The sequence below is a fragment of the Branchiostoma belcheri genome, unplaced genomic scaffold (assembly GCF_001625305.1).
Source record: "Branchiostoma belcheri isolate BF01 breed outbred unplaced genomic scaffold, Haploidv18h27 scaffold252, whole genome shotgun sequence".
NCBI classification, from domain to species: Eukaryota; Metazoa; Chordata; class Leptocardii; order Amphioxiformes; family Branchiostomatidae; genus Branchiostoma; species Branchiostoma belcheri.
In genome coordinates, this window is record NW_017803857.1 from 94,252 (window position 1) to 116,401 (window position 22,150).

The following is a 22,150-nucleotide window of genomic DNA, read 5'->3' on the forward strand; positions in this document are numbered from 1 at the left end:
ATATATATATATATATATATGTATTGTTATGTCCTGTAAGTTGTAGCTGTTTATACCTGTTATCCTGATAGACTTACGTTCATCAGCTTTTGCTGCCTGTAAGTCTGTGTAATGTGTGGTCTAACATTTGAAATAAATAAATAAACCCACGTGCCATTGGGCTAAAAGCGTCAGGATCCGGAAGAGGAGGCACTGATAAATGCTAAATACAATCATCTACACGCGCATGTAGCTGACTGTATGTTCCTTCCCAAACCTACAGAAGTGACTGACGCGACCTCCTCCGTACTGCGGGCTCAAAGCAGTAGCAGGGAGACGGTTGCCAAGGAGACGACCTTTGACCTCTCCTCCGGCGTCACAGATGGGTTGAAGAATCTGATAGACGTCCAGTCTACCGACCTGTCACCGATGGAACAGCTGATACAGGAGAAAAAGGAACAAGAACGTCTCAAGGCCCGGGTATGTACCAGTTTCTCCCTGTCGGAAAAAGTAACGGGTAGTTTCGTAGGCCAGTTAGCTATAGTTTAAAATAGGCTTAATCTAGGGCTTGGTATTGGAAGGCAGAGCCCGTCTCCCTCCTCCCACTGCCCTTTACCTCCCCAACCAATGTCAGGTATTCGTTTATAAAGCAGAGCCCATGTCTCTCCTTCAGCTGCCTTCACCTCCTCAAAATTATTGAACTCTCTTCCAAACAGATCCAATTACAATCCACAAAGCTTCAAAACAAAGGTCCACCGCCATCTCCTGACGTAACTACATTATACTCACTTAAGTATCTCTAGCTCTATGCCTGGAAGTGGCCAAAAACTATTGGCCTTGCATTGAGTGACACCGTTAAAAAAAAGATACAACTCTTAAAAAATCAATTCGGCTGACTGGGACTCCATATTTGCCCCAACTACAGGTGATTGGGGAAACGAGAGATCTGCTCGAGCTGCTGGATGCTGCAGCAGACAGACTGTTGGAGGAGGCACCACCGGAAGGAGAGAGTACGTACTTCCGGTCTGACGGTGTGATGACGGCGGTGAAGAAGGGCATCCCTGATGTCGGTGTCGTGCCTATCGGTCAGGATGTCGGGTCTGTCGTGTTTACGAGGGAGGACAACCTTCCTGAGGGCTCCGTTATGAAGGTATTTAATTATTTCAACTTTATTACAACAAATGTGTAAAAGGATAGGGGTAACAGGAACATATTCCTTTTTAATACCCCACCAAAATAAACTAATAAGGATTACCACAATAATAATTGAAATAAACAATAACAAAAATCATAACAGCACTTGTTTCAAGGATGATGACAAAGAATTAACAAATTATATAATGAACGGTAAAATAATAGAACGAAGAGCCAAAGATAAATGATAGGTCAGCAGCAGTATGAACAAAACAGCAAATTGAAACAATAACGATGATAATAGTAATAATATCAATTAGTAATGACATTTGATTTGAAAAGGTACGTAGCAAAATAATCTAAATAAATAAATAAATCATAATAATGATAACAAGCAAACGCTCCTAAAGCCGGGTTGTTCGAGCTTACGTAACAATCTATCCAAGACGACCACTATACGGGGGCTGTTAAAATCTAGTCAATGTGAACAGGTGGCCATCACTATAGACAGAAAATGATCTGAGGGCCACAAACATTGTGCACACATTGGTCAAGTGGTCCTCATGTAGAGGTAGTAACAGTGATAGTACAACTAGTTTGAATGTATATCAATGGCCAGGTGATCCTATTATAGTGGTGGTCACCAGTACAGGTTTAACTGTATACCAATGACCAGGTGAACCGTATATAGTGGTGGTCAGTATTACAGGTTTGGGCATGAACAGTTTAATTTTCTTCAGGTTTGGACATGATTGTGGTCAGTAAAATGTAAGGACCTTTTACCCCGTGTCTCCCGCAGGTCGTGGCATTTGTCAAGGATCCATTTGTCTGGAGTGTCGAGAAAACCGAGGTATCCTCATCAGTTGTCATGGTGACAATCACCAAGGATACGGATGACGTCGATGGAAATCCATCGAACATCACCGTTATCGTCAAACAGAAAGTACAGTTTGGGATCACGAGCGACACAGAACAACAGTACCACGAGACCCTGCCCACATCGTACAGGCAGAACCTTGCTGATGCCGGCAGGTCGTCCTTCCCTCTGTCCAAGGTCCCTGACGTCACGGACATGACGTATCACGCCATGTACATCTCTGACGTAGGTCAAGTTCCTTTGATCAGATTCACCGTCGATGACGTCGACTCAGAGCTGCAGGTGTACTTCCGGTTTCACGACTTCCCCACGGAGGAAGAGTTCGACTACACCACAACTGTCAAGCCTCCTGAGGTGACTGATTACGACGGTTTTGACATGCCGTACGGTCTGGTTTACTCCAGTTTTAATACATCAATAGTTCCGGAGATCCAAAAGGAACGAGGATGGCTCTTCGTTGGAGTAAAGACAATAGGTAAACATTGCCTGATAACTTTTATCGCGTTTCTTAAAGCAGTTTAATGGTGCTGATCCATCATTTCAAATGTCAAAAATGAGCTTTTTCGTTGTATATAATATGCGAAGTTTCAATAATGTTCTTCAAGTTATATCATTCATCAATGTTTGTCCTTCACTTGTAATTATCGTCAACTGCAAGAATTTGCAATAAACGTAATTGTACAACGTCAACGTAATCATTCAGCTTGAAAAGATGTACATCTGAATGAAAGTATTACTCTCCCAGGACTGAAAACAGTGATATTTTCTCATGTTTAATTAATATAATAGGCGGAGACCTGCCTCAAACTGGACTGAGAAGACTGCTAACGTCAGCGGTCCGTGCGACAGCGCCCCCTGCCGACTCTGCAGGGTTTGTGCTGCAGTCTGCAGTAGTCTCCTGTCTGCTGCGGGAAATGGACAACCACACCTGGGACAGCCGCAGCTGCAAGGTTCTACTGACGTTTATAATTTGTTACATTTCATGCCATAGATAAATTTAATTTCATCCTAGAGGGTAATAACCCTTACTGTGTACAAATAGGTAAATATATCAAAGAATGTTTAGACCTTAGAACAAGTAGTATTAATTGACCCATCTATTGTTTTGTACGTAGGATAATTTCGTTGTACCCATGTATATTTGTCTGTATATCTACATGTCGTAGACCTTACGAAAGTCGCTGTACTTTTGTTGTGTCAATAAAGTTCTCTATGTTACCTGATCTGATAGTATCTTACCTGTTTGTTTCATGTAATAAAACTAATATGTAATCATTTATACCCCAAATACTAAGAGAGAGAAAGAGAAGATTTTGATTGACATACAATTGATACCACCAAGTACTGTATGGCGCAGGACGCTGTGTAGACGGAGGAATGACTTTGACTTAGGTCACTCACAATCCAATTGATACTTTTATTCTTATCCTGAGAATTAATTAAATGAGATGATGTGCACCGCAGGTTGGGGTTGAAACGAACGAGGACACCACACGGTGCACGTGTGACATGACACGGCAGGGCAGAAGTTCTAGAGTGACTCTGGCAACATCATTTCTGGCTGTTCCGAATTTCGTGGACTTCGACAAGTTTGGTAGCAACATCGACAAGTTGGCCACAAATTATACCGTGTTTGGGACGATCTTAGCGCTGTGGATGATTTTTCTGGTGTCCCAACTATTGACATTGCAGTTAAACATCAGGGTACGTCAAGACATCTAATTTAATGTTTTATGATATATTAAGCACGATAGCTGTTATCAATTTTGTCGCTCATATTTCTATCCTATCGGAGCAATTGCATCATTATTAACTGACATGGAGCACAGAAGCGAAACATTTCGCTATTTGGTTGGGGTTGGACTAGGGCTTTCAAAACCACTTTGTTGTGATATCATATCATTGTGACATAAATCTTGACATAATAGTAACTATATAGTCAATTAAGCACGATTGTGGTCACTTAAGCTTTTTAACGTTTCTACGTACATTTACTAGTGGCGCCGACATACGTTTTGTTTACTGGAGTGCGTCACCACTATTTCAGCAATTGTTCTCCTAAGTTGAATATTTCGGTATCTGTGCTTTTTCAGAGCCACGCCGCTAGGGCAACTGTAGTGGCCGACAGCCTTGCCCTTGGACACGCAGCGAAGCTCGCCACAGCAAACCCCAGACTGGCGACGGTCGTTCCCAGCGTCTCCACCATCCCGTCAGAAGTTCCCGGTGCGGAGTACGTGTACGTGGTGTGTGTCCGTACGGGAACACAGCCTGATGCCGGCACGGCGTCTGTGGTCGGGCTCATCATCACAGGGGCACAGGGCAGGACACCCATGGTCACTCTCAACCCTGATGGCTTGGTGAGAACTATTTCTTTAATCAAGACCACCGCAAGGAATTTGATCCTTCAGTAGAACTTAAACCATGCTTGAAGGTTCTGTTTCTTCACTCCAATGAAAAAATGGAACCTTTACCCACGCTTTACCCCCAAGTATCCTTAAAGAAGTTTTTAAGGACGTTTTTTTACAGTGTGGACCTGATGGTTCCATCGTCCAAACGATGAAGATCGGTTCAATCAACTATGTTTTGATCATGTCACTTCACGCGTAAATATCGCAGAACAAGCAGAAACCACATGTACAATCATAAATATACATTTGAAAACGTCGTTAGATCCTGGCCAGAGGTGGTGACACGTACCACATCATGTCGACTCCCTCCTCCATCGGCCAGCTCCAGTCTGTACAGGTCTGGCACGACGGCTCCGGGAAGGGCAACACGGAGTCACTCTTCATAGACAACATCAAGGTCTGGGACACACAGACATCACAGGGGTGGGTACAGTAGCACTCGTTTCTCTTCCTAGAACTATCGTAGAGTGGAACTCGTTGCCTCTGATCCCCCCCATTTGCAGGCTTTATAACTAGTAGAAATCGGCCTGAAAAGAATGTAGCTGGCCATGGGATCTTGCTGACTATATATAGCTGAGGGTCTAGTGTGCCTGCATGGTGTCTGGTGGAGACTACGTTGCCACCACGTAAAGTAAATAATTAGTCCTTACTAGATAGCTTAGAACCTCTTTAGACGTGACCCACAGACATCACAAGGGTGGGCAGACGTACGTTTCGGCTCATTGATTTCTAATGTCCGTGTAAATGGGGCCAGTAATTGTTGCTGGGCAGCCTTTGTGACCCCTACTTCTCCTTTTAGGTCAGTCAGTCCTCACTCTCAGTGAGTCGGTCTTTTTCTAGAGCATTGATATTGTTGACGTAGGGATAAGAGATGCTGTTCCAGTAACCCTTGGATTGTGGCCTTTACCTACAGATTCTATTTCCCGTGTAACACCTGGCTCTCCTCCAGCAAAGGAGACGGCAGGACCATCAGGACAATGAGGGCAGCTCCTGTTGGGGAAATGTGGTAAGTAGCGTGTGTAGTGAAATGCTCAGTGACCCTGCCTCTTTTCTCTGTCTTGAAGAATTGGATAGCTTTGAGACATATCCTTATATGTACCTTAGGATGTCAGACTACAACCTACCGACGTTTTCGTACCTTCTGTACGACGACCACCTGCTGTTGTCAGCTGTGTGTAACTCCGGTGTGAGACACTTCAGCCGGGCACAGCGGATGGTGTGCTGCCTGACGCAGATCACCCTGTGGATGGTGGGCAGCGCCATGTGGTACGGCTTCAAACTTGGCGCCGGCGATGTCGTTTTGCTAGACGCTGGCTTCGTCACTTTCCGCCTTTCGGAACTGGCTGGTGTTGCAGCAACATCGTTCACGGTGTTCCTGCCAGTTTACGCCATCCTTGTGCCGATGTTTCGCACGCAGCGTCCATTGGTAGAACAGATCCCATCGGGTCTGTTTGAAACGCCGACATCTTCATCCACCTGGCGATTACCGCTGAAGACGGTAGCGTGGATCCTCGCCATCCTGACGTCTGTCGGCAGCAGCCTGTTCGTGATCGTGTACAGTCTGCAGTTTGGAGCCGAGAGGAGCCAAGCCTGGCTGAAGGACTTTGTCCTGGCCTTCATGTTTTCTACATTCGCACTTGAGCCCATTCAGGCTGGTATTACGAGCATTACTACATATAAGAGAATTTATGAAAGGTGCATTTGACAATATCTCGAAGAACATCCATGAACGTTTGTGACTTAACAAATGTACGAACTTTGCAGATCTTCCTGATTGCCTACAGTAAGGCTGTCATCATCGGACCTATTGTGGGGACTGTGACAATCTCTGTCCGGAGAATTTTCGGGAAGAATTTATCGAACAAAGAAGAACGTCCTCCAATCGGTGATATTCAGAGGAAGAGCAGGAGTTATGATGGTGAGTGTCTTTAGGTTTAACATGTGAGACCACGGAAGGCTGTCATGGCTTTTGCAGACTTGCCTTGTTTCGCAACGGATGTATAGATTTGACATTTTTTTTAGAAACTTGAAAAGGGAAGACCGTCTATGATAGCATTACAAATAACGACAATGCAAATAATTAAAAGTGCTTTTTAACTATGGTTGCGTATGAGGATGCGTTCTGATGTTATATGTACATGGCGTAAAGAAGCTTAATGTCTACAAAATATCTACCAGCATGGTAGCATTCGCTCTTAAATTGACACGTCTTTGTATATTGCATTTCATCAAGTTAAAATTCTTTCTTCATTTATGCTTAAGTTCCTGCTCGGAGGGTTTTGCCACCAGCCCCGAAGAAAACCGACCATGACCCGAACTGGACCGAGAGGATGACTCAGGGTAGAAACATCCTGGTCCTCCTGGTGTTCCTGCTGATCTTCACCGGCAATGCCTTCTACATCGGCGTCCTGGGCTTCGACAGACACGCCTACTACGTCAGGACTTCACTGGAGAACAGCCTGCTGTCTGGATATGACGAGGTGCGGTTTTTAACGAGTTGTCTAATTACAAAGGCAAAAAGCCACTTTTTGGCACTGGACTAATCGGTACAGTAATATATTACCAGTACTCTAGCCAAGAGCGATGCGAGCATACAAAGACCAACAGTGGTTACAAAACCTGTCCTTCTCGACCAGATCAGGAAGATTTCTCTCGCGCGCGCGGGCTCAAAGACAATCAGGACAACTATCCACATATGAACTTGTATTATGACGAAATGTCACCGCAATAGTGTCACGCTACCTTCTCTTGAGTCCGTGGACTAAAATACTGGAGTTCATTTCCCGCCTGCAGGTGACCACAGCAGACGGTGCCTGGGAGTGGCTGTCGTCTGACCTGATGCCGTCCCTCCACCCGGAGCGCGGGTACAGCGGGAAGATTCTCAGGTGGCTGGACAAACAGTTTCCGGCTGGAACCAACGCCTTCCGGATCGGACCGGTTCGCCTGGAGAGAAAAACCGAGTATAAAGGTGACGAAGCATTCTATGTCTTCTTCTTCTGTGCCAGTCATCATTTTCCTGAAGGCTCTGGCGAAGGTTCAAGGTTAAGGTTTTCGGCAATCTGGCAGTTGTAGTTGTTAGTCTGTATGTAAGCCCTCTACGACTGAAGAGAAGCACTGAATATCCAGGTGACAAAACATTCTAAAGCCTCTTTGTCTGCGGCATATGTATCTATCCAATAGCCTACACACTAAGACTTCACATTGATGTCTTTTCAATTCCAGAGAACCCAATAGACATAGATCTCGAGCACAGTGGTCAAAAGCTCTATCCTGAGCTGCAGATGTTTCTACAAAATAAAGCTGTTGGCCGACAGAACGGACGGAACTGTTCTCACAATGGGACTACAAGTATTGTCAATGAAGTCAGGTATGATTGCAGTATTCAATACCGATACAATATCTACGTTCCATCTGGCCAATGTGACCTTTTAAAGACTTTTAAATAGATGTGGCCAATGTGACCTTTTAAGCACTTTTAAACAGATCATTAGAAGCAGGACTTCTCAGGACTTTTATACAGAGCACTAGGTGCAGGACTTGACACTGTTGATGTTTGGGATGTTGTAATTAGTAATAGTTTATGTACTGTGTATTTGTTGTGTGTATTTTTATGTGTATCCAGGATTACTTGAAGAGCAGGCCAAAATGGCCTGAGCTGTAATTACTGGTTAAATAAAATAAATTGTGACCGCCTTTTGGGATCCCTTAGATGATTTATCCCATTGACAAGCATTAAGGACGTATCTATGGTCGCCATATGTCTACATGGACCGTACTACACATGGGACTACTCATTTGACTGTAATTCTTTTTCAGAAACGGCACTTCAGTGTGCTTCACCACAGTAGACCTGCCCCAGGACGCTGACCAGGCTGCTGCAGTGATAGACTTCCTAAAACAGACCCACTGGATCCTGGTGGTTTCAGACACTCTCAAAATCCGGATCAACTTCTACCACCCTGACGTGAAGCTGTTCAGCACCGTGGCCATCACCCTGCAGTACCTCCCAGGAGGCGCTGCTGAGATGCAGCCCACTATCCACACCTTCCGGCTGTTCCAGTACGAAACAGCACACGACTTCGTCCAGATGATTTTTCACATCGTCTTCGTTCTTGTCTACATCTACAACTTGTTTACCGAGATTTTGAACGTACAGAAGAGCGGCCGTCTTTACTCCGTCAGTTTTTGGAACATCCTGATGCTGTGCAACATCAGCATGTCCACAGCCGTCATTGTAACATTCGCGCTTCGGTACCTCCAGACTGCTGCTGCTTTGGATGACATACAGCAGGCAAAAGGTACGTGATGACCAACTGTCGTAACTGTTATCTGTTTTGTAGCAAGCGTATTCACCAACGCGTTATCCATTTCAGATAATAGACATGCATTGGACTAAATGAAACGTTAAGAAGGACATAAAACCGAAAAGAGTAGAAAAAATTGAATGGTTAGCAGATCTTTTGTGGTTTCCCAACGGTCAAATAATTAGACTAAGAGATAGATCATGAGATTACGGGATCCAAGAAACAAGGTAACTTACGAAAACAGCGTTTTTATATCTGAAAACAATATTATGCTGTTTGAAGTGGTGGTCATTGGTCAAAATTAGAGATTGTCCTGACATTTCGGAATTTGTCACAGGACTTCTCGGCATCCATGAGTTTGTGGACATCAGCACCGCCAGCCAATGGGACGCGACCTTCAAGGCTGTCCTGTCCTTCTCCATCTTCCTCAGTACCGTCAGCATCCTGCGTGTTCTCAACTTCTCCAGGGGCGTGGCGACCGTCTACGCACTGCCTCGGGTACGTACAACAATTCATGCATATTTCTAATTACTTGTCACACCTAACCATTGCACAAAGTCATAGTAAAACATTGAGCTTTATTCCAACACAAGGGTTACAGAGCGATCACATTTTCGACGACCACTGTCGCCTTGATCAGGATAATTAATGACCAATCACTTCACAACGTGATCTCGCGAGAGTTACGGTTTACAAACACGTGACCTTATTCACACGAGACTTTACTGATACGTGACGTATGCAATTGATCAAAAGGGCCAGGGAGTTGTGGAGTGATTGGTCATTAATTATCCTGATGAATCGACAGTGGTCGTCGAAAATTTGATCGCTCTGTAACCCTTGTGTTGGCATACAGTTCAACGTTTTACTATTATTACTACTAACACGGATGAACTTTCTTGATAAGATTGCACAAAGTCATTTAAATGCGAACGGTTTTTTAACGCAAGCCATTTCGATTGGAAATATGCTAATCTCCAAGCAGATTCTATGGGGCAAGGGGAGTCTATATTGGCCGAGTGTATCCGTTGGGAGGGGGGGGAAGCGGTTACAAGAGGCCAATGGATACAGGCGGCCAATTTAGCCCCCCCTTGCCCCACAGAATCTGCTTGGAGATTAGCATATTTCCACCCGAAATGGATAGCGTTAAACGACAATTGCAGTTAAATGACTTTCTGCAATGATTAGGTGTAGCAAGTTGGTCTGTTACGCCCAAGGGACGTCAAACCGGCTATACAGATGTGTTTGTCTATTCTGTTTATCCCATATACTTAAAACAAAAAATAAGAATAAGAAGTTGTTTTCTTCCCGTCTACCCTAGCTGATATACGGGGAAGCCCTCGGGTTCTCCGTGTACATGCTGGTTGTTATAGTGGCCTACAGCTTCAGCGGGATCCTCATATTCGGCAAGAACATGGAGAGCTTCTCCGGCTTCAAGAAAACGTCGTACGTGCTGTTTGAGATGGGGCTGGGGAGGCCGTTCGTCGGTGTCTTTGCGGACGATATGAAGGCAGTGGATCGTGTCATGGGACCTCTGTACTACTCTACATTCGTCATCATCTTCATTTTTTACCTGGTCAGTCAAAAATCACGTTTATGCTTCTGTGTATTGTTTTCGGTATGTGCATGTGCCTGTGTGTTTGTATGTATGTGCGTGTGTGTGTGTGTGTGTGTTTGTGTGTGTGTGTTTGTGTGTGTGTGTGTGTGTGTGTGTGTGTGTGTGTGTGTGTGTGTGTGTGATGTTAAGTTTTATGGAACCCATTTAATGTTAATACCAATAACACTAAAACTCCAAGTGTGTCAGTTGCATAATAAAAATCTAATCCCACAAAATTGGGGTCTATTTGTGCGAGACTAGTATCATCTTTCTGTTTATGTGTGTTTGCGTGTGTTTGTTTGTTTGTTTGTTTAATGTAAAGTTTTATGGATACCACCCACTTTAATTAATGGTTAATCTCCTACAGATGACGTGTCGATGAAGGTTAAACATCCAGGTAATACGATACGCCAAAAAGCAGTTACTCAAGCAACTGGATATGATTTTGAAAACGTCAGACGTTTGAGCTAGTATCCACTAGCTATCGTCAGTGACTGAGAGACCAGAGGGGAAATACAGGTTTATAAGTACAAACTATTGATTGATATGCAAATAAAGTGAAAAAAATTTGGAAGTCGAAAAAGGAACAAAAGTCAGACAAGTCAAGACAAGATAATGCAAATTAGTCAGAAAGCTCCTGTTATACAAAACAGGAGCTTATTAAAAGTGTTGTCTGTCCTCGGGGCTGGGAGTGCCAAAATCAAGTGCCGGAGAGATCCACCCGTAGCCCCCCTATTGAGGGTGGGGTTGTACATTCTTTCATATATTGCCTCCTACAGATGAACCTGGGAGTAGGGATGTTGTGTAACTGGCTGAGTTACTGTCAGACGTCTGACGACATTGACGTGGACACCGCCATGGGAGATTACTTCTGGAACTCCTTCAGGAGTCTTCTGGGCATGCGCCACGAGTCCCAAGACGCAGACGGTAGATGTATTTGCTTATTTATTTATTTTTATTTTTTATTTCGCACAAATAAACAAGACACAATTAGTGAAGTAAATAAAATTGAAAGCATTGTGCAGGAGAGGAAAAAGCCTTAAAGGCTTGTACAAGTCCTCTTTAAACATAACAAAACAACCACACTTAAACTGATTAACTGAAAATCAACCAAGGCAACTGAAGATAAAATATAAAAAAAATCGTGCATACGTAACTATTATACAGTTAAAAACAAAATTATAGCAAGATAAACAGTATTTGCTTGCCAGTCTTTGTTAGGTCCTGTTAGCCGTTTATATTTTTAAGGCACGAAATTAGTCTACTATTTACCAATATTTACCAGTTGCATGTATAGTTTGCAAGTAGTCATTTATGGGATGCATTCAGGATTATAGCTACCAAATATCCCTACAATTGGTATCAAATATCCCTACAATTGGTATCAAATATCCCTACAATTGGTATCAAATATCCCTACAATTGCCCAAGACTCAATAAATATATGTGAATAAAAGAAATATCCCTACAATTGGTATCAAATATCCCCATAATATTGCTATCAAATACCCCCACAATTGCTATCCTCGCACTTGTTATCAAGTCATTGATTAAGAAACTTTACCGTACCGTTTCATATATTACCAAGATAGGATACATTGTAATACATAAGGCAAAACATAAACTAACTTCAGTACATCTTGTCGTTTCTGAAGATGAAGCGCCACTTCCGGACCACTTTGTGAATGAGACCCTCCAGCGGACGGATACGGTACTGCAGGAAGTTGACCTGATGACTGACGTTATGTACCGGTTTGAGTGCAAAAAACGAGGTTTCAAATCAACAACGGATTCATATGCTTAATATTTTACCAAGGCATTTCAAGAGGTATGAAATGTTCCAGGAAGTACTAGTAAATAGCAAACAGTTTTTGTTATACATTATTGTTATCCTTAATAGAATGTGTTGAGAAATTTGTATTAGTTGTCTATTATGTATATATGCAGTAGCAATATAAAGACAATGATATCTGTAATAGAGGATTAATATCTATCAGCCTGTATTTTAAATGGCTGTTTATTGTTATGATGAAGTTTTGAATCTTTGTTGCCTGAAGTTAAATCTAAATTTCCTAAGTTTTACTATTTCCTAGGGATACTAAAGCACTCTTTTGTGAGGGAGTAGAAGAATTTGTAGTTTTCTGACAGTTATTCCTTGAAGAAGATGAAAACTCTGACAACTCGGAGGTTCGGTGTGAGTGCTGCTTTCTTCTTAGTTCCTCCTCCCAAATGTTTCATAAGAAAGAGAAGAAATTGATACATAATTCCATTTGTACATCAAGCAGTACAGCCAGAATGTATTCTAGAAATGATGTAACAAAGAAGTGCTTTATTGAGACTATATTGTTGCATACAAAGATAGTGTAAGAGAGTGTGCGTGTGTTTGTATGTGTGCGCAAATGTATGCAGTCTGCATGCCATTGTATGATTGCCATAGACTGATGAGAAAAGGAACAATAACATGTACATGCATGCCACAGTTGCAATGGGATTTTTCTAATCAGGCAAAGTAAAAAATAGGCATAAAATAAAACAACTAAAAACAAAACCTGTGTTGAACTAGTTTATAAAAGTCCATAGTAGCCTTGGCCAAGTTTTACTATGTCGATTTTAATTTTCTATCCCGATTCTTCATATTCTGTGTGTGATCAAATCAACGATAAGGAATCGTCATATTCTGTATGCTTGTAGGTATAATCATTGTGTGAACAGTTAACGATGTGAATAATGTAAATAATGACTATTTATGATTTTAAATCGACTTCAAACTTGTTTGCTAATGTTTAAAATAATAAATAAATGTCCCAGTCTCCCTGAAACCTATTATGACTCTTTCATATTGAACTCAGACATCCATAGCCATAACACAAGACAGAGAAATGATATAAGGCCTATTACTGCAAAATCTAATCAACGGCAATTCAACGGCAACATTTTTAATACTCACACCAAAGCTGATCTTATAAATAACCCCACACTTCCCTAGGTCTGGTTAACATTCAAATTATCCTTTTATACAGCGTTTTCATATTTGTCTCATTATATTGTTTGATATATGTATTGACTAATTTAATGATTTGTTATATTTTCATCTTCTTGTAGCCAATCCTACTTATCTAGTTTGGCTCACCGTATTGTTTCACTGCTTATGCTAAACTTAATTATTTTGTTAATTTGATTCATTTTTTTCATTGTGCTTGTTTATTATCCTTTTATTATTTCTTCATTGTTATTTATATTTCATTCAACAAACTGTAGAGATTGTAAAACATGAAGTGGATGACTTCAAAATAAGCCATTGCGGCTTTTCGTCCTGCCCTTGCATATTTCTTTTGTATTATTTTGTATAATTATTCATTATGTATGTATGTTCTAAATGAAATAAATAAATGTATTTGTCATTACAGCCTTGGCTAACTTATGTTTGTTTGGTACCAAATCTCTTCTTAGTCTCACAGTTTCCCGAGCCTTTAGTTTAATGACTAGGGTAGAATATCTTATATTAAAACTAGAGTTCGTAGGGCTCATGCCTTCGACTGTGTGATATTGTTTTGGTGGGTGTTTTTGTTTGTATATGGTAGTATTTTTGTGTAGATGTTTATTGTTGTTATTGATGATATTTATAAGTTAGTACAGTGATAAATAGCACTGGGACTGCAGGACTGAAACATAAATGGGACCGGGACTGCAGGACTGAAGCATAAATAGGACCGGGACTGCAGGACTAATTAACGGTATGCCTAAATACCTCAACCGTTACCTCAAACGGCCTCAACCGACCGCGTAATGGGTTAATATGAAGTATACATGGGCTAACAACCCTTTCCAACGCTCTGGATACATTGTTTATGCTTGTATGAATGGAAAAAAACTGTAACTCTGACGTATTTACCAGTTTTTAAAAGTTATTCATCGTTGGGCCATCATTGGGCCTGCATGGGGAATCTCTGGACACATTTTGCTTTATACAGGCAACAGAACGCAAAGATGATGGTTTATAAAGCACAAATACTATCATAACCAACTCATAATAGCTATATACAGAGTGTTTTCCAGTCTGACATCCAAGCTGCTAAGCACGTACGCCTACCGGCTTGACCTCCATTGACCCCATTCGGGGGTGGGGGGTGGCTAGACAGATCATTTATTTCAATAGTTGCATGTCAATCTCTTCCTTCATGCTTTCAACTTTCATTCATACAAGCATAGACAATGTATCCAGAGCGTTGGAAAGGGTTGTTGGCCCATGTATACTGCATATTAACCCATTACGCGGTCGGTTGAGGTCGGTTGAGGTATTTAGGCAGACCCGGACTTAAGGGGGTTCAAGGGTAAGGACTGGAACTTCAGGACTGAGGTTACAATTGGGCCTGCAGGACATAATTGAAAGAATTGATAAATTCTTCACGAAGTTACATATGAAGTTGACAATTAAGCCCTCAGTCTGTTCTCATATGGAAATTAATGTAGTGCCGAGGGCCTGTTTTACTTGCTGACTATGTAACTTTTCCACCACTTCAACTTGCTTTTGTGTAATTGGAAACCGAATACTTGCCCCGTATTTTATGTGTCATCTTATGAATGCCTTGCACAATATAGTACCATGATATGGATGTTATATATATAATTCACAGACATGTGTGCATTACCACCCCACCCACCCCCGATGTTATATTGAACGGTGCCCATGTGATAGACAGTCAGTGTACCAGATGTGTCACGTGGATCTGCCCTTTGCCCTTGAAAACAACCCATAGTTTCTTTAAGCGATCTGATGAAAGAGTCAGGCTAAAAGGCTGGTGGTTTGTGAAACAAAGAGGTAATGTTTTAGTGAGTCAAGGGCCAAAAACCTTCTTATTCTAAAGCAACTAATGTAATCATTGGTGAATTCACTGACAAGCATATAGAAATCACACAGAATGTGGTGGTAATGGTTAAACATCCAAGTAATAAGATATGCAAAATAACAGTTACTTATAACCAACTGGATATGATTTTAAAAGCGCCCAAGAAAGTGTCATAACTAGCATCTATTTTGATATACAGTACTAACTTGTCAGGCCTGTTGCCTGAACAAATATATTAAGACTCTTGTTATAAGGACACTTCACGGGTGCTGTTGTTTCAACAAACTCTACACGCTGCCAGTGTTGTTTTTACCTGAATCTAGTTCACACTATCTATACCTACTACATAGAATGAACAGAGACCTTCCTATCTAGTTTTGTGCTAAAAACAAACCAGACGACAAATACTTCTTTAAAGTGGCTAAACTATCGTACAACTTTTAAAACTAAACGCATAACTAGTCATGTTAAACTTACCATATAGTAAAAACCGTGCACTTCGAATGCTGTCTCATGGTCCACTAATTACAAAAAGTTTAACAGGCACTTGTTATGTTCTTTCAAACACTTTTCATTATACCTATTTGTAATATACATTACTACCTTGCTTTTTCCAGGGTAGCTTCGCTTCTTAAAAGAACACTTCAGGATTACTATTATTTCAACAAACAACTCTTAACCCTTGCTGTCATTTTGTTACCATAACCTACTTAACCCTGACTACACTGTCCTATATACAAGGCAAAACCTTTGCCTATACTTATAAAGGGAATACAAATTGTTCTATTATATCAACACACAGACTACGCATGACATATAGATTTCTCTATTAATTACTCACAATTTACATAATGAAAATCTCTTCCTCTTGATTACATATGCCACCATTTTAATTGTTTAATCACAGAACCCAGCAAATATATAGACTTCTGTCTTTAATTATGTAACTGAATCGTCATTAGCAAAATATTCTGCAAATTAGGTCAAGCATCACTTAAGCTACCGAGATACCAAAAATAACAACAATCCGTCAACCGGTTCTTGAGCTATCCTACTTCAAACATTTTCAAACAAATGCCTCTGTATTTCCCAAACAAGCTGCTACGGGGCCCAAACTTACGGCACTTCTTTCTGAGCACGAGAGCTACCTACCATCTAAAAATCATGACCCTAGCACGTTCATATCACGAGATTTAAAAACCAGAAGTTTCGCTGCAGTACTTTCTAATTCAATGACGTGGGGACCCCCCACGAAGCCCATATCCGAACTTGACCTTGGTATTGTCAATGGTAACTTGCCAACTAAAAAACATGAACATCCATTTAAAGATTCTCGAGTTATCTTGATGACAAGGAAAAACACAAAAAACAAAGGTCAACTGCAGTGACATAGAAACCCCCACGGGGCCCGATCTTTGAACTTGACCTCGGCATTTTCAACGGTAACTTGCCCACTAAAAATAATGAACATCCATTTAAGGATTCTCGAGATATCTTGATGACAAGGAAAAAACACCAAAAACCAAGGTCAACTACAGTGACTTAGGAACCCCCCACGAATCCCATTTTTAGCCTGGACAATGGCCACCCCTAAATCAACCTGCCTGCCAAAAATCGTGAACCTCGGACCTTGCCTTCAAGAGTTATCGTGCCTAATCTGCCAAACAGTGCAAAACCGATTTCATAACCTTCTCCGAAGGCATAGCCTTCAGTCGAAGGCAATGAAATGATGATGAATAAAGTGGGAATGATATCTACTTACTAGCTAAACGTTCCGTCTGTAAAAGTTTCTGTGAAAAGTTTTGAGGCACACATCCGGGCACTTTATGCCCACGTCTCTGCTAACCAATGACAGAGATTCTCTGTGATGACGACATAGCCAACAGGTAGCAATGTGATCTTTTGTCTCTTCTCCTACTATCATTTTTCCTTTTTAAAATCAAATTCTCTGATCACACGTGGAGCTGTCAGTCAAGGTATCAAAGAATCTACAGCCTCAAGCTATCCAAACCGAAGTCGGTGCTGATTACGTCCATGAAAAATGGAGGTATTTTGGCGTGTCTGTCTGTGTGTGTGTTTGTGGTTCCGCACATTTGTAGTCAGCATAACTTCAAAACGCCTGTATGGATTATGATGATATTTGGTATGTTGGTAAGTCTTAGGTAGACAAAGGCCAAGGTCAAGTCGCTTTCCCACAAGACTGTACCATTGACAACAAAACTAGTCGGTTGTTTCCGTGGGTAGCATTAAACTGTCGGAAATTACATTTGACAACACTCCCTAAAAGCGTACCACCCGATGTGACTTGCCTGGATCTTTCATCCAACTGTATCAAGAGCCTGACGGAAGTTCCACTTCAGGAACATCTCAGTTCGCTGGTCCTGAAATTTAACCGCATTGAAACCGTGGACTGGGCGTCTCTTCGCAACTTACCAAAGCTAGAAAACCTGGATCTCGAGTTTGACCGAATCACGCACATCAGCTTGGACGCTGTGGTGAAGAATTTGCCCAAACTGGAGAGCGTAAATTTGTCTAACAACAGGCTAGCTTCTTTCTCCTTTCACGAGCTGGGACATCCTTTCTTACACGTCTCGGCCATTATCTATTTTTCTAGCCACCTCCCGAAGCCTGGAAGAGGCTACACTAGCATATGATATCTCTTGTGGGGTCGGAACTAAGAGTCCCGGGTTCGAGTCCTGACATGCCACCGATCTTGTGCCCTTGGGAAAGGCACTTTACACGACTTTCCACACTTAGCTCAGGTGTAAGTGAGTATTGTCCTGTCATGTATTTGTCCCCTGTGTTGGTGGCGGCATTAATATATGTTGATAAAACTTGAGTGTGCCATCACCACGTCTGGTTATTACATGTTGGAATAAATAAAAAAAAGATATCTCTCTGTCAACGTTTCAGTGGCCCTGCTGTAATATTTAACATTCCTAGTTGAACAAGAAATTAGACATGTTGGCCCTGTAGCCGAGGAGCTGGCCTGTGTAGACCCTAGAGCAGAAGAGAATATATATACTGTATTTTATGTATATTCACATTTCAATAGAGATTATAAATTTATGAATCATTATGTTTCAGTAGTTTCAACATATTCTTCTCATCTGCAACCTGACAAGAACTATAAACACATGTTGAGGTGTTCTATAACGGCCAATGGGGAACGATCTGTGATAACGGATGGGGTATTGAAGACGAGGGAGTTGTCTGCCGTCAGCTGGGCTATCCGGGGGCGGCTGAAGCAAAATGTTGCGCTTTCTTCGGCCAAGGCTCGGATCCGATATGGATGGATGATGTGCCACTACGGATGGGGCAGTCATAACTGTCACCACCGCGAGGATGCTTGGGGTTGTCTGTACAAGTACGTATGTGCCGTCATTTCCGTATCGAAACGTACATCTTGATAAAGTTACATGTACCTTAAATGAGCGTACTAGGTATATATATCTAAAATGCTGAGAATATAACATGAAAAGGCTGTACATTGACGCGTTGGTTAATAGATTTTGGTGAACTGGCCATACATCAATTTATTCGTAACGTGATTATTGTTGCCAGTCCATTGCCAATAGCCAACATTTCACAGAAAAAAAAGTTATTAGGAGTTAAAATCTCTGAACAGAACGGTGTTGTTTTTCTGAAGCCCACACATGCCATACCTTTCATAGTACTTTTCCACGGGACCTTGTGTGATACGGAATGCAACACTAAATAATACTTATAGATCAGCAAATGTTCAGTGCACTGCTTGTCCTCCCCATGCGCACACGGAAACTGTTCTGACCGCGCGCCGCTGTTGTTAAGGATGTGGTGTGGACTTTGTGAGGAGATACCGAGCCACACACCAATCAGCGCTCTGTATCCACGTGTCTGAATATAACACCTGCATCCTGCAGAAGCATAATCACAGTCGAGCTCAGCTCTACAGACGGGCAGGATGTTTCTGCTCTTCATCATGGCTGTGGTCGTCTGGCCGGCCTCGGCACAAGGTTGGCATCTAAAACTTGATTCGTGTTAGCATCCTCTTAATTGAGAGCAAAAGTTGTGGGTATTTCTGTGTTTATTAGTTACTTGTTTGCGTGGACAGATGTGTAAAAATGCAACAAACTATCCGTAATAGAATGACTGCGCACCGTGATCAGTGGGGGCAAGTTTGAGGGTCTGTGAATTGGTGCCAACGTGGGGGGGATGCACAGGACAAATTGTATGTTAAGGAATGCGTCACCTCTATTGACCACCGCAGGGCCACTACCCACAGATTTTAAAAATGATGTGTTTGAGAGATCTCCAGTACAGCACACCTATTTTCATTAACCTGTGGAATAATAGCGGGAATATTTTGTCTTGGACAGATGCATCAACCTTCTCCCTGCTGTCTAATCCTCTGAAATTAGAGATTTGTTAGCAAAATGGCTGCGCAGTGTGCTAAAGGTTAAACTGCGGATATACATACCTACAGCGGGGGTTTTCTCTGCGTCTATCTGTTATGTGACCTAATAACTACTTAATTACGTAGCAACGGAAGCACGTTTACGTGTAGAAGTGCTCAGAAATAGGTCACCTAAATTAACAGTACCAATGGTCACCAGTTCCACCCATCTTTTTTTTTAAATCAATGTACCACAAAGTGACCTACTGGACACAGTCTTGCCTATTGAATACTATATAGCCGTTTGGGTATGCCTGTATCTCCAAGCTTCGATCGTAGTTGTTGATCGCCGAAAGGTCGCCCGATTTGAAAATGTCTTTTGGGTATAAAATCGACGCCATCACATTAAAAGAGGCTCGGGCGATCGCTTCCCAATACGCCTGTACCTCTTTTACGGGTACGACCCAGTGGGTAAGACCAGACTATCCTCCTAAAAAAGAAATAGTTTGACAAATTATTTTTTTTTTTTAGCTAGCTGTCAGAATGTTTTAGCAAAACCAAAGTAATAGAGTGGACTGGCAGAAATAAACACAAACAGGAATTCTGTGATAGACTGAACTCAAATATTACCACAAGAGCGACATATAAACCCTTACCTTCTGATTAGCATAATAACGACCTTTTTTTTAGCAAATCGGCGACGTTCGCACGACTTTTGGGCCATTCATCCAAAACATACGATAAAACTACCCCCCCCCCCATCCGGGTTTGATTTATTATCATTACCTTCGCCGAGAAGGTTGTGTGTTAGATATACCATACATATGGGTTGGCGCCGGATTTCTTTACGGTTATAACTTCTGGCATGGTACATGTATTTTCATGATAGGTAGGGCGTATTTGGTCATGTTTATTTGTTGGTAATTCAGCGGCTTTGTAAGGTACATGCTATAGTCTGGATGCTTGAGTGGGATATAGGTAATTTGGTACCTGTCATAGTTTTTAGCAGAATAACTCCTTTTTTTCTCAACTTATGATGCAATTGAGTGGTGAAGGTGGACGGAAACGCCGTTGATATCCGCTGGACTGAAGCCAACCACATGCAACTCAATCCTTCCTAGTGTAAAGGGTAGTGTTAGATTTCCGGAAACTATTTCATTAGATTGGTAGAATAAAGGATATGTAGATTATTTTACACAACCCGCAATGTCTCTCACCCGCTTACGTTTCAATATCTGTCAAATATCTTCCTCATTGCTTCTGACTAGAGTTCTGCTTCTATCTAGTAATGTAGCCAATGAAGGTGGCGCTTTTGCGGCGAGAATATAATAATGAGATGTTTATTGCAAATTCATGCCCGAGGGCTAATTGCATACAGACATTAACAAGAAAAATGTGGTGATATAACTTATAAGACTATTTGCTAACATAAACTTCTACGTGTACGATATACTTATCGAACCTACTATCTCTACTTAAACCTAATAACGTTGGTATACATACAGGGTTAAAAGTAGATATACATGTGACCAGGTAATAGGAACAAAATAACTGCTATTCTAATCTAGTCTATTCTATGCTATTCTATTAAACTATTCTTGCTATTAGGGGGTTTGAATTCTTCTCAAGAGGCAGTGGGAGATGAATTGTCCGACTGTTTGAAAAATAAATGGGTTGGGAGACTTTAGCAATAATATAGTCTTTTGTTGTTGGTTGAAATATGAAAAACGTGGGGAAATATTGGCGACTTCTTTGAATAACTTTTTTCATTCAAAATCGTAATGAGGACACTGACAGAGAAAATGCATTTCATTTTCCACTGCTCCCTCTGTACAGTATTTACAGAATCTTTCGCTTACAAGCAGTTTCTTATATCTTCCTCTCTCTATCTCTAATGTGTGAGCGCTTAGTCTCATTTTACATAGAGATGATCTTAGCTCAAAATCAGGGTGATGCAGATAGGTTTCCATATTATAGTCAGATTTTAGTTTTCTATACAATCTTAATTTGCCGCTATTGATAGATAAATTGTGGAGGAAGGTTTGAATATACATGTCTGTTAGTCTTTTTCTCAACGATACACATACAAATCTATTGTTTACATGTAGATTGCTATTTTGCCAAATGAACGAGTTACCGCTATTGTCAAGTATCTCTTTCACGTGGCATAACCAGTTTTTCTTGTTCAATTGGACTAGTATCGATTAAGTGTTCTTTGCCCCAGATTTCGCAGCCATATAACATAATAGGTTTAATACATGAATCAAATATTCTTAAAAGAGCCTTTAGAGAAATCGGTGAGCGGATGAGGGATTTTATAGCAAAAATGGCTTTGCGTGATTTAAGGGACAACTCTTTTTTAGCCAAAGAAAAGCTGCCAGACGCAGATAACAACACACCCAGATAACAATATGAAGTAACGGCCTCTACTTTCTCTGGACCAAACATAAATTTTACATTTTTAAATGCTCGTCCAGTTCTGTTAAAAACTACGACCTTTGTCTTTTTTAGATTTACCTGCAGTTTCCAGTGTGAACAAAATATGTTAAGTTTATTTAGCGCAAACTGCAATCCTTTATCGGTTTTGGAGAAAATAACTACATCGTCTGCATAAAGTAAGCTAGATATG

At 41.4% G+C, this 22,150-nt stretch overlaps 1 protein-coding gene across 1 annotated transcript in view; it reads left to right on the forward strand.

Annotated features, from left to right (window-relative positions):
* The window catches only part of LOC109471658, a 34,084-nt gene extending 21,981 nt beyond the window's left edge, over positions 1–12,103 (forward strand). Inside the window, exons 17-30 of the mRNA XM_019770995.1 lie at positions 1,913–2,465; positions 2,780–2,940; positions 4,084–4,347; positions 4,661–4,821; positions 5,312–5,404; positions 5,503–6,053; positions 6,661–6,878; positions 7,192–7,366; positions 7,621–7,765; positions 8,215–8,696; positions 9,040–9,200; positions 10,024–10,278; positions 11,079–11,226; positions 11,955–12,103. Of these exons, the coding sequence (XP_019626554.1) occupies positions 1,913–2,465; positions 2,780–2,940; positions 4,084–4,347; positions 4,661–4,821; positions 5,312–5,404; positions 5,503–6,053; positions 6,661–6,878; positions 7,192–7,366; positions 7,621–7,765; positions 8,215–8,696; positions 9,040–9,200; positions 10,024–10,278; positions 11,079–11,226; positions 11,955–12,103 (3,516 nt within the window). The remainder of the gene's footprint in view (positions 1–1,912; positions 2,466–2,779; positions 2,941–4,083; positions 4,348–4,660; positions 4,822–5,311; positions 5,405–5,502; positions 6,054–6,660; positions 6,879–7,191; positions 7,367–7,620; positions 7,766–8,214; positions 8,697–9,039; positions 9,201–10,023; positions 10,279–11,078; positions 11,227–11,954) is intronic.
* The last annotated feature ends 10,047 nt before the right edge of the window (positions 12,104–22,150 follow it).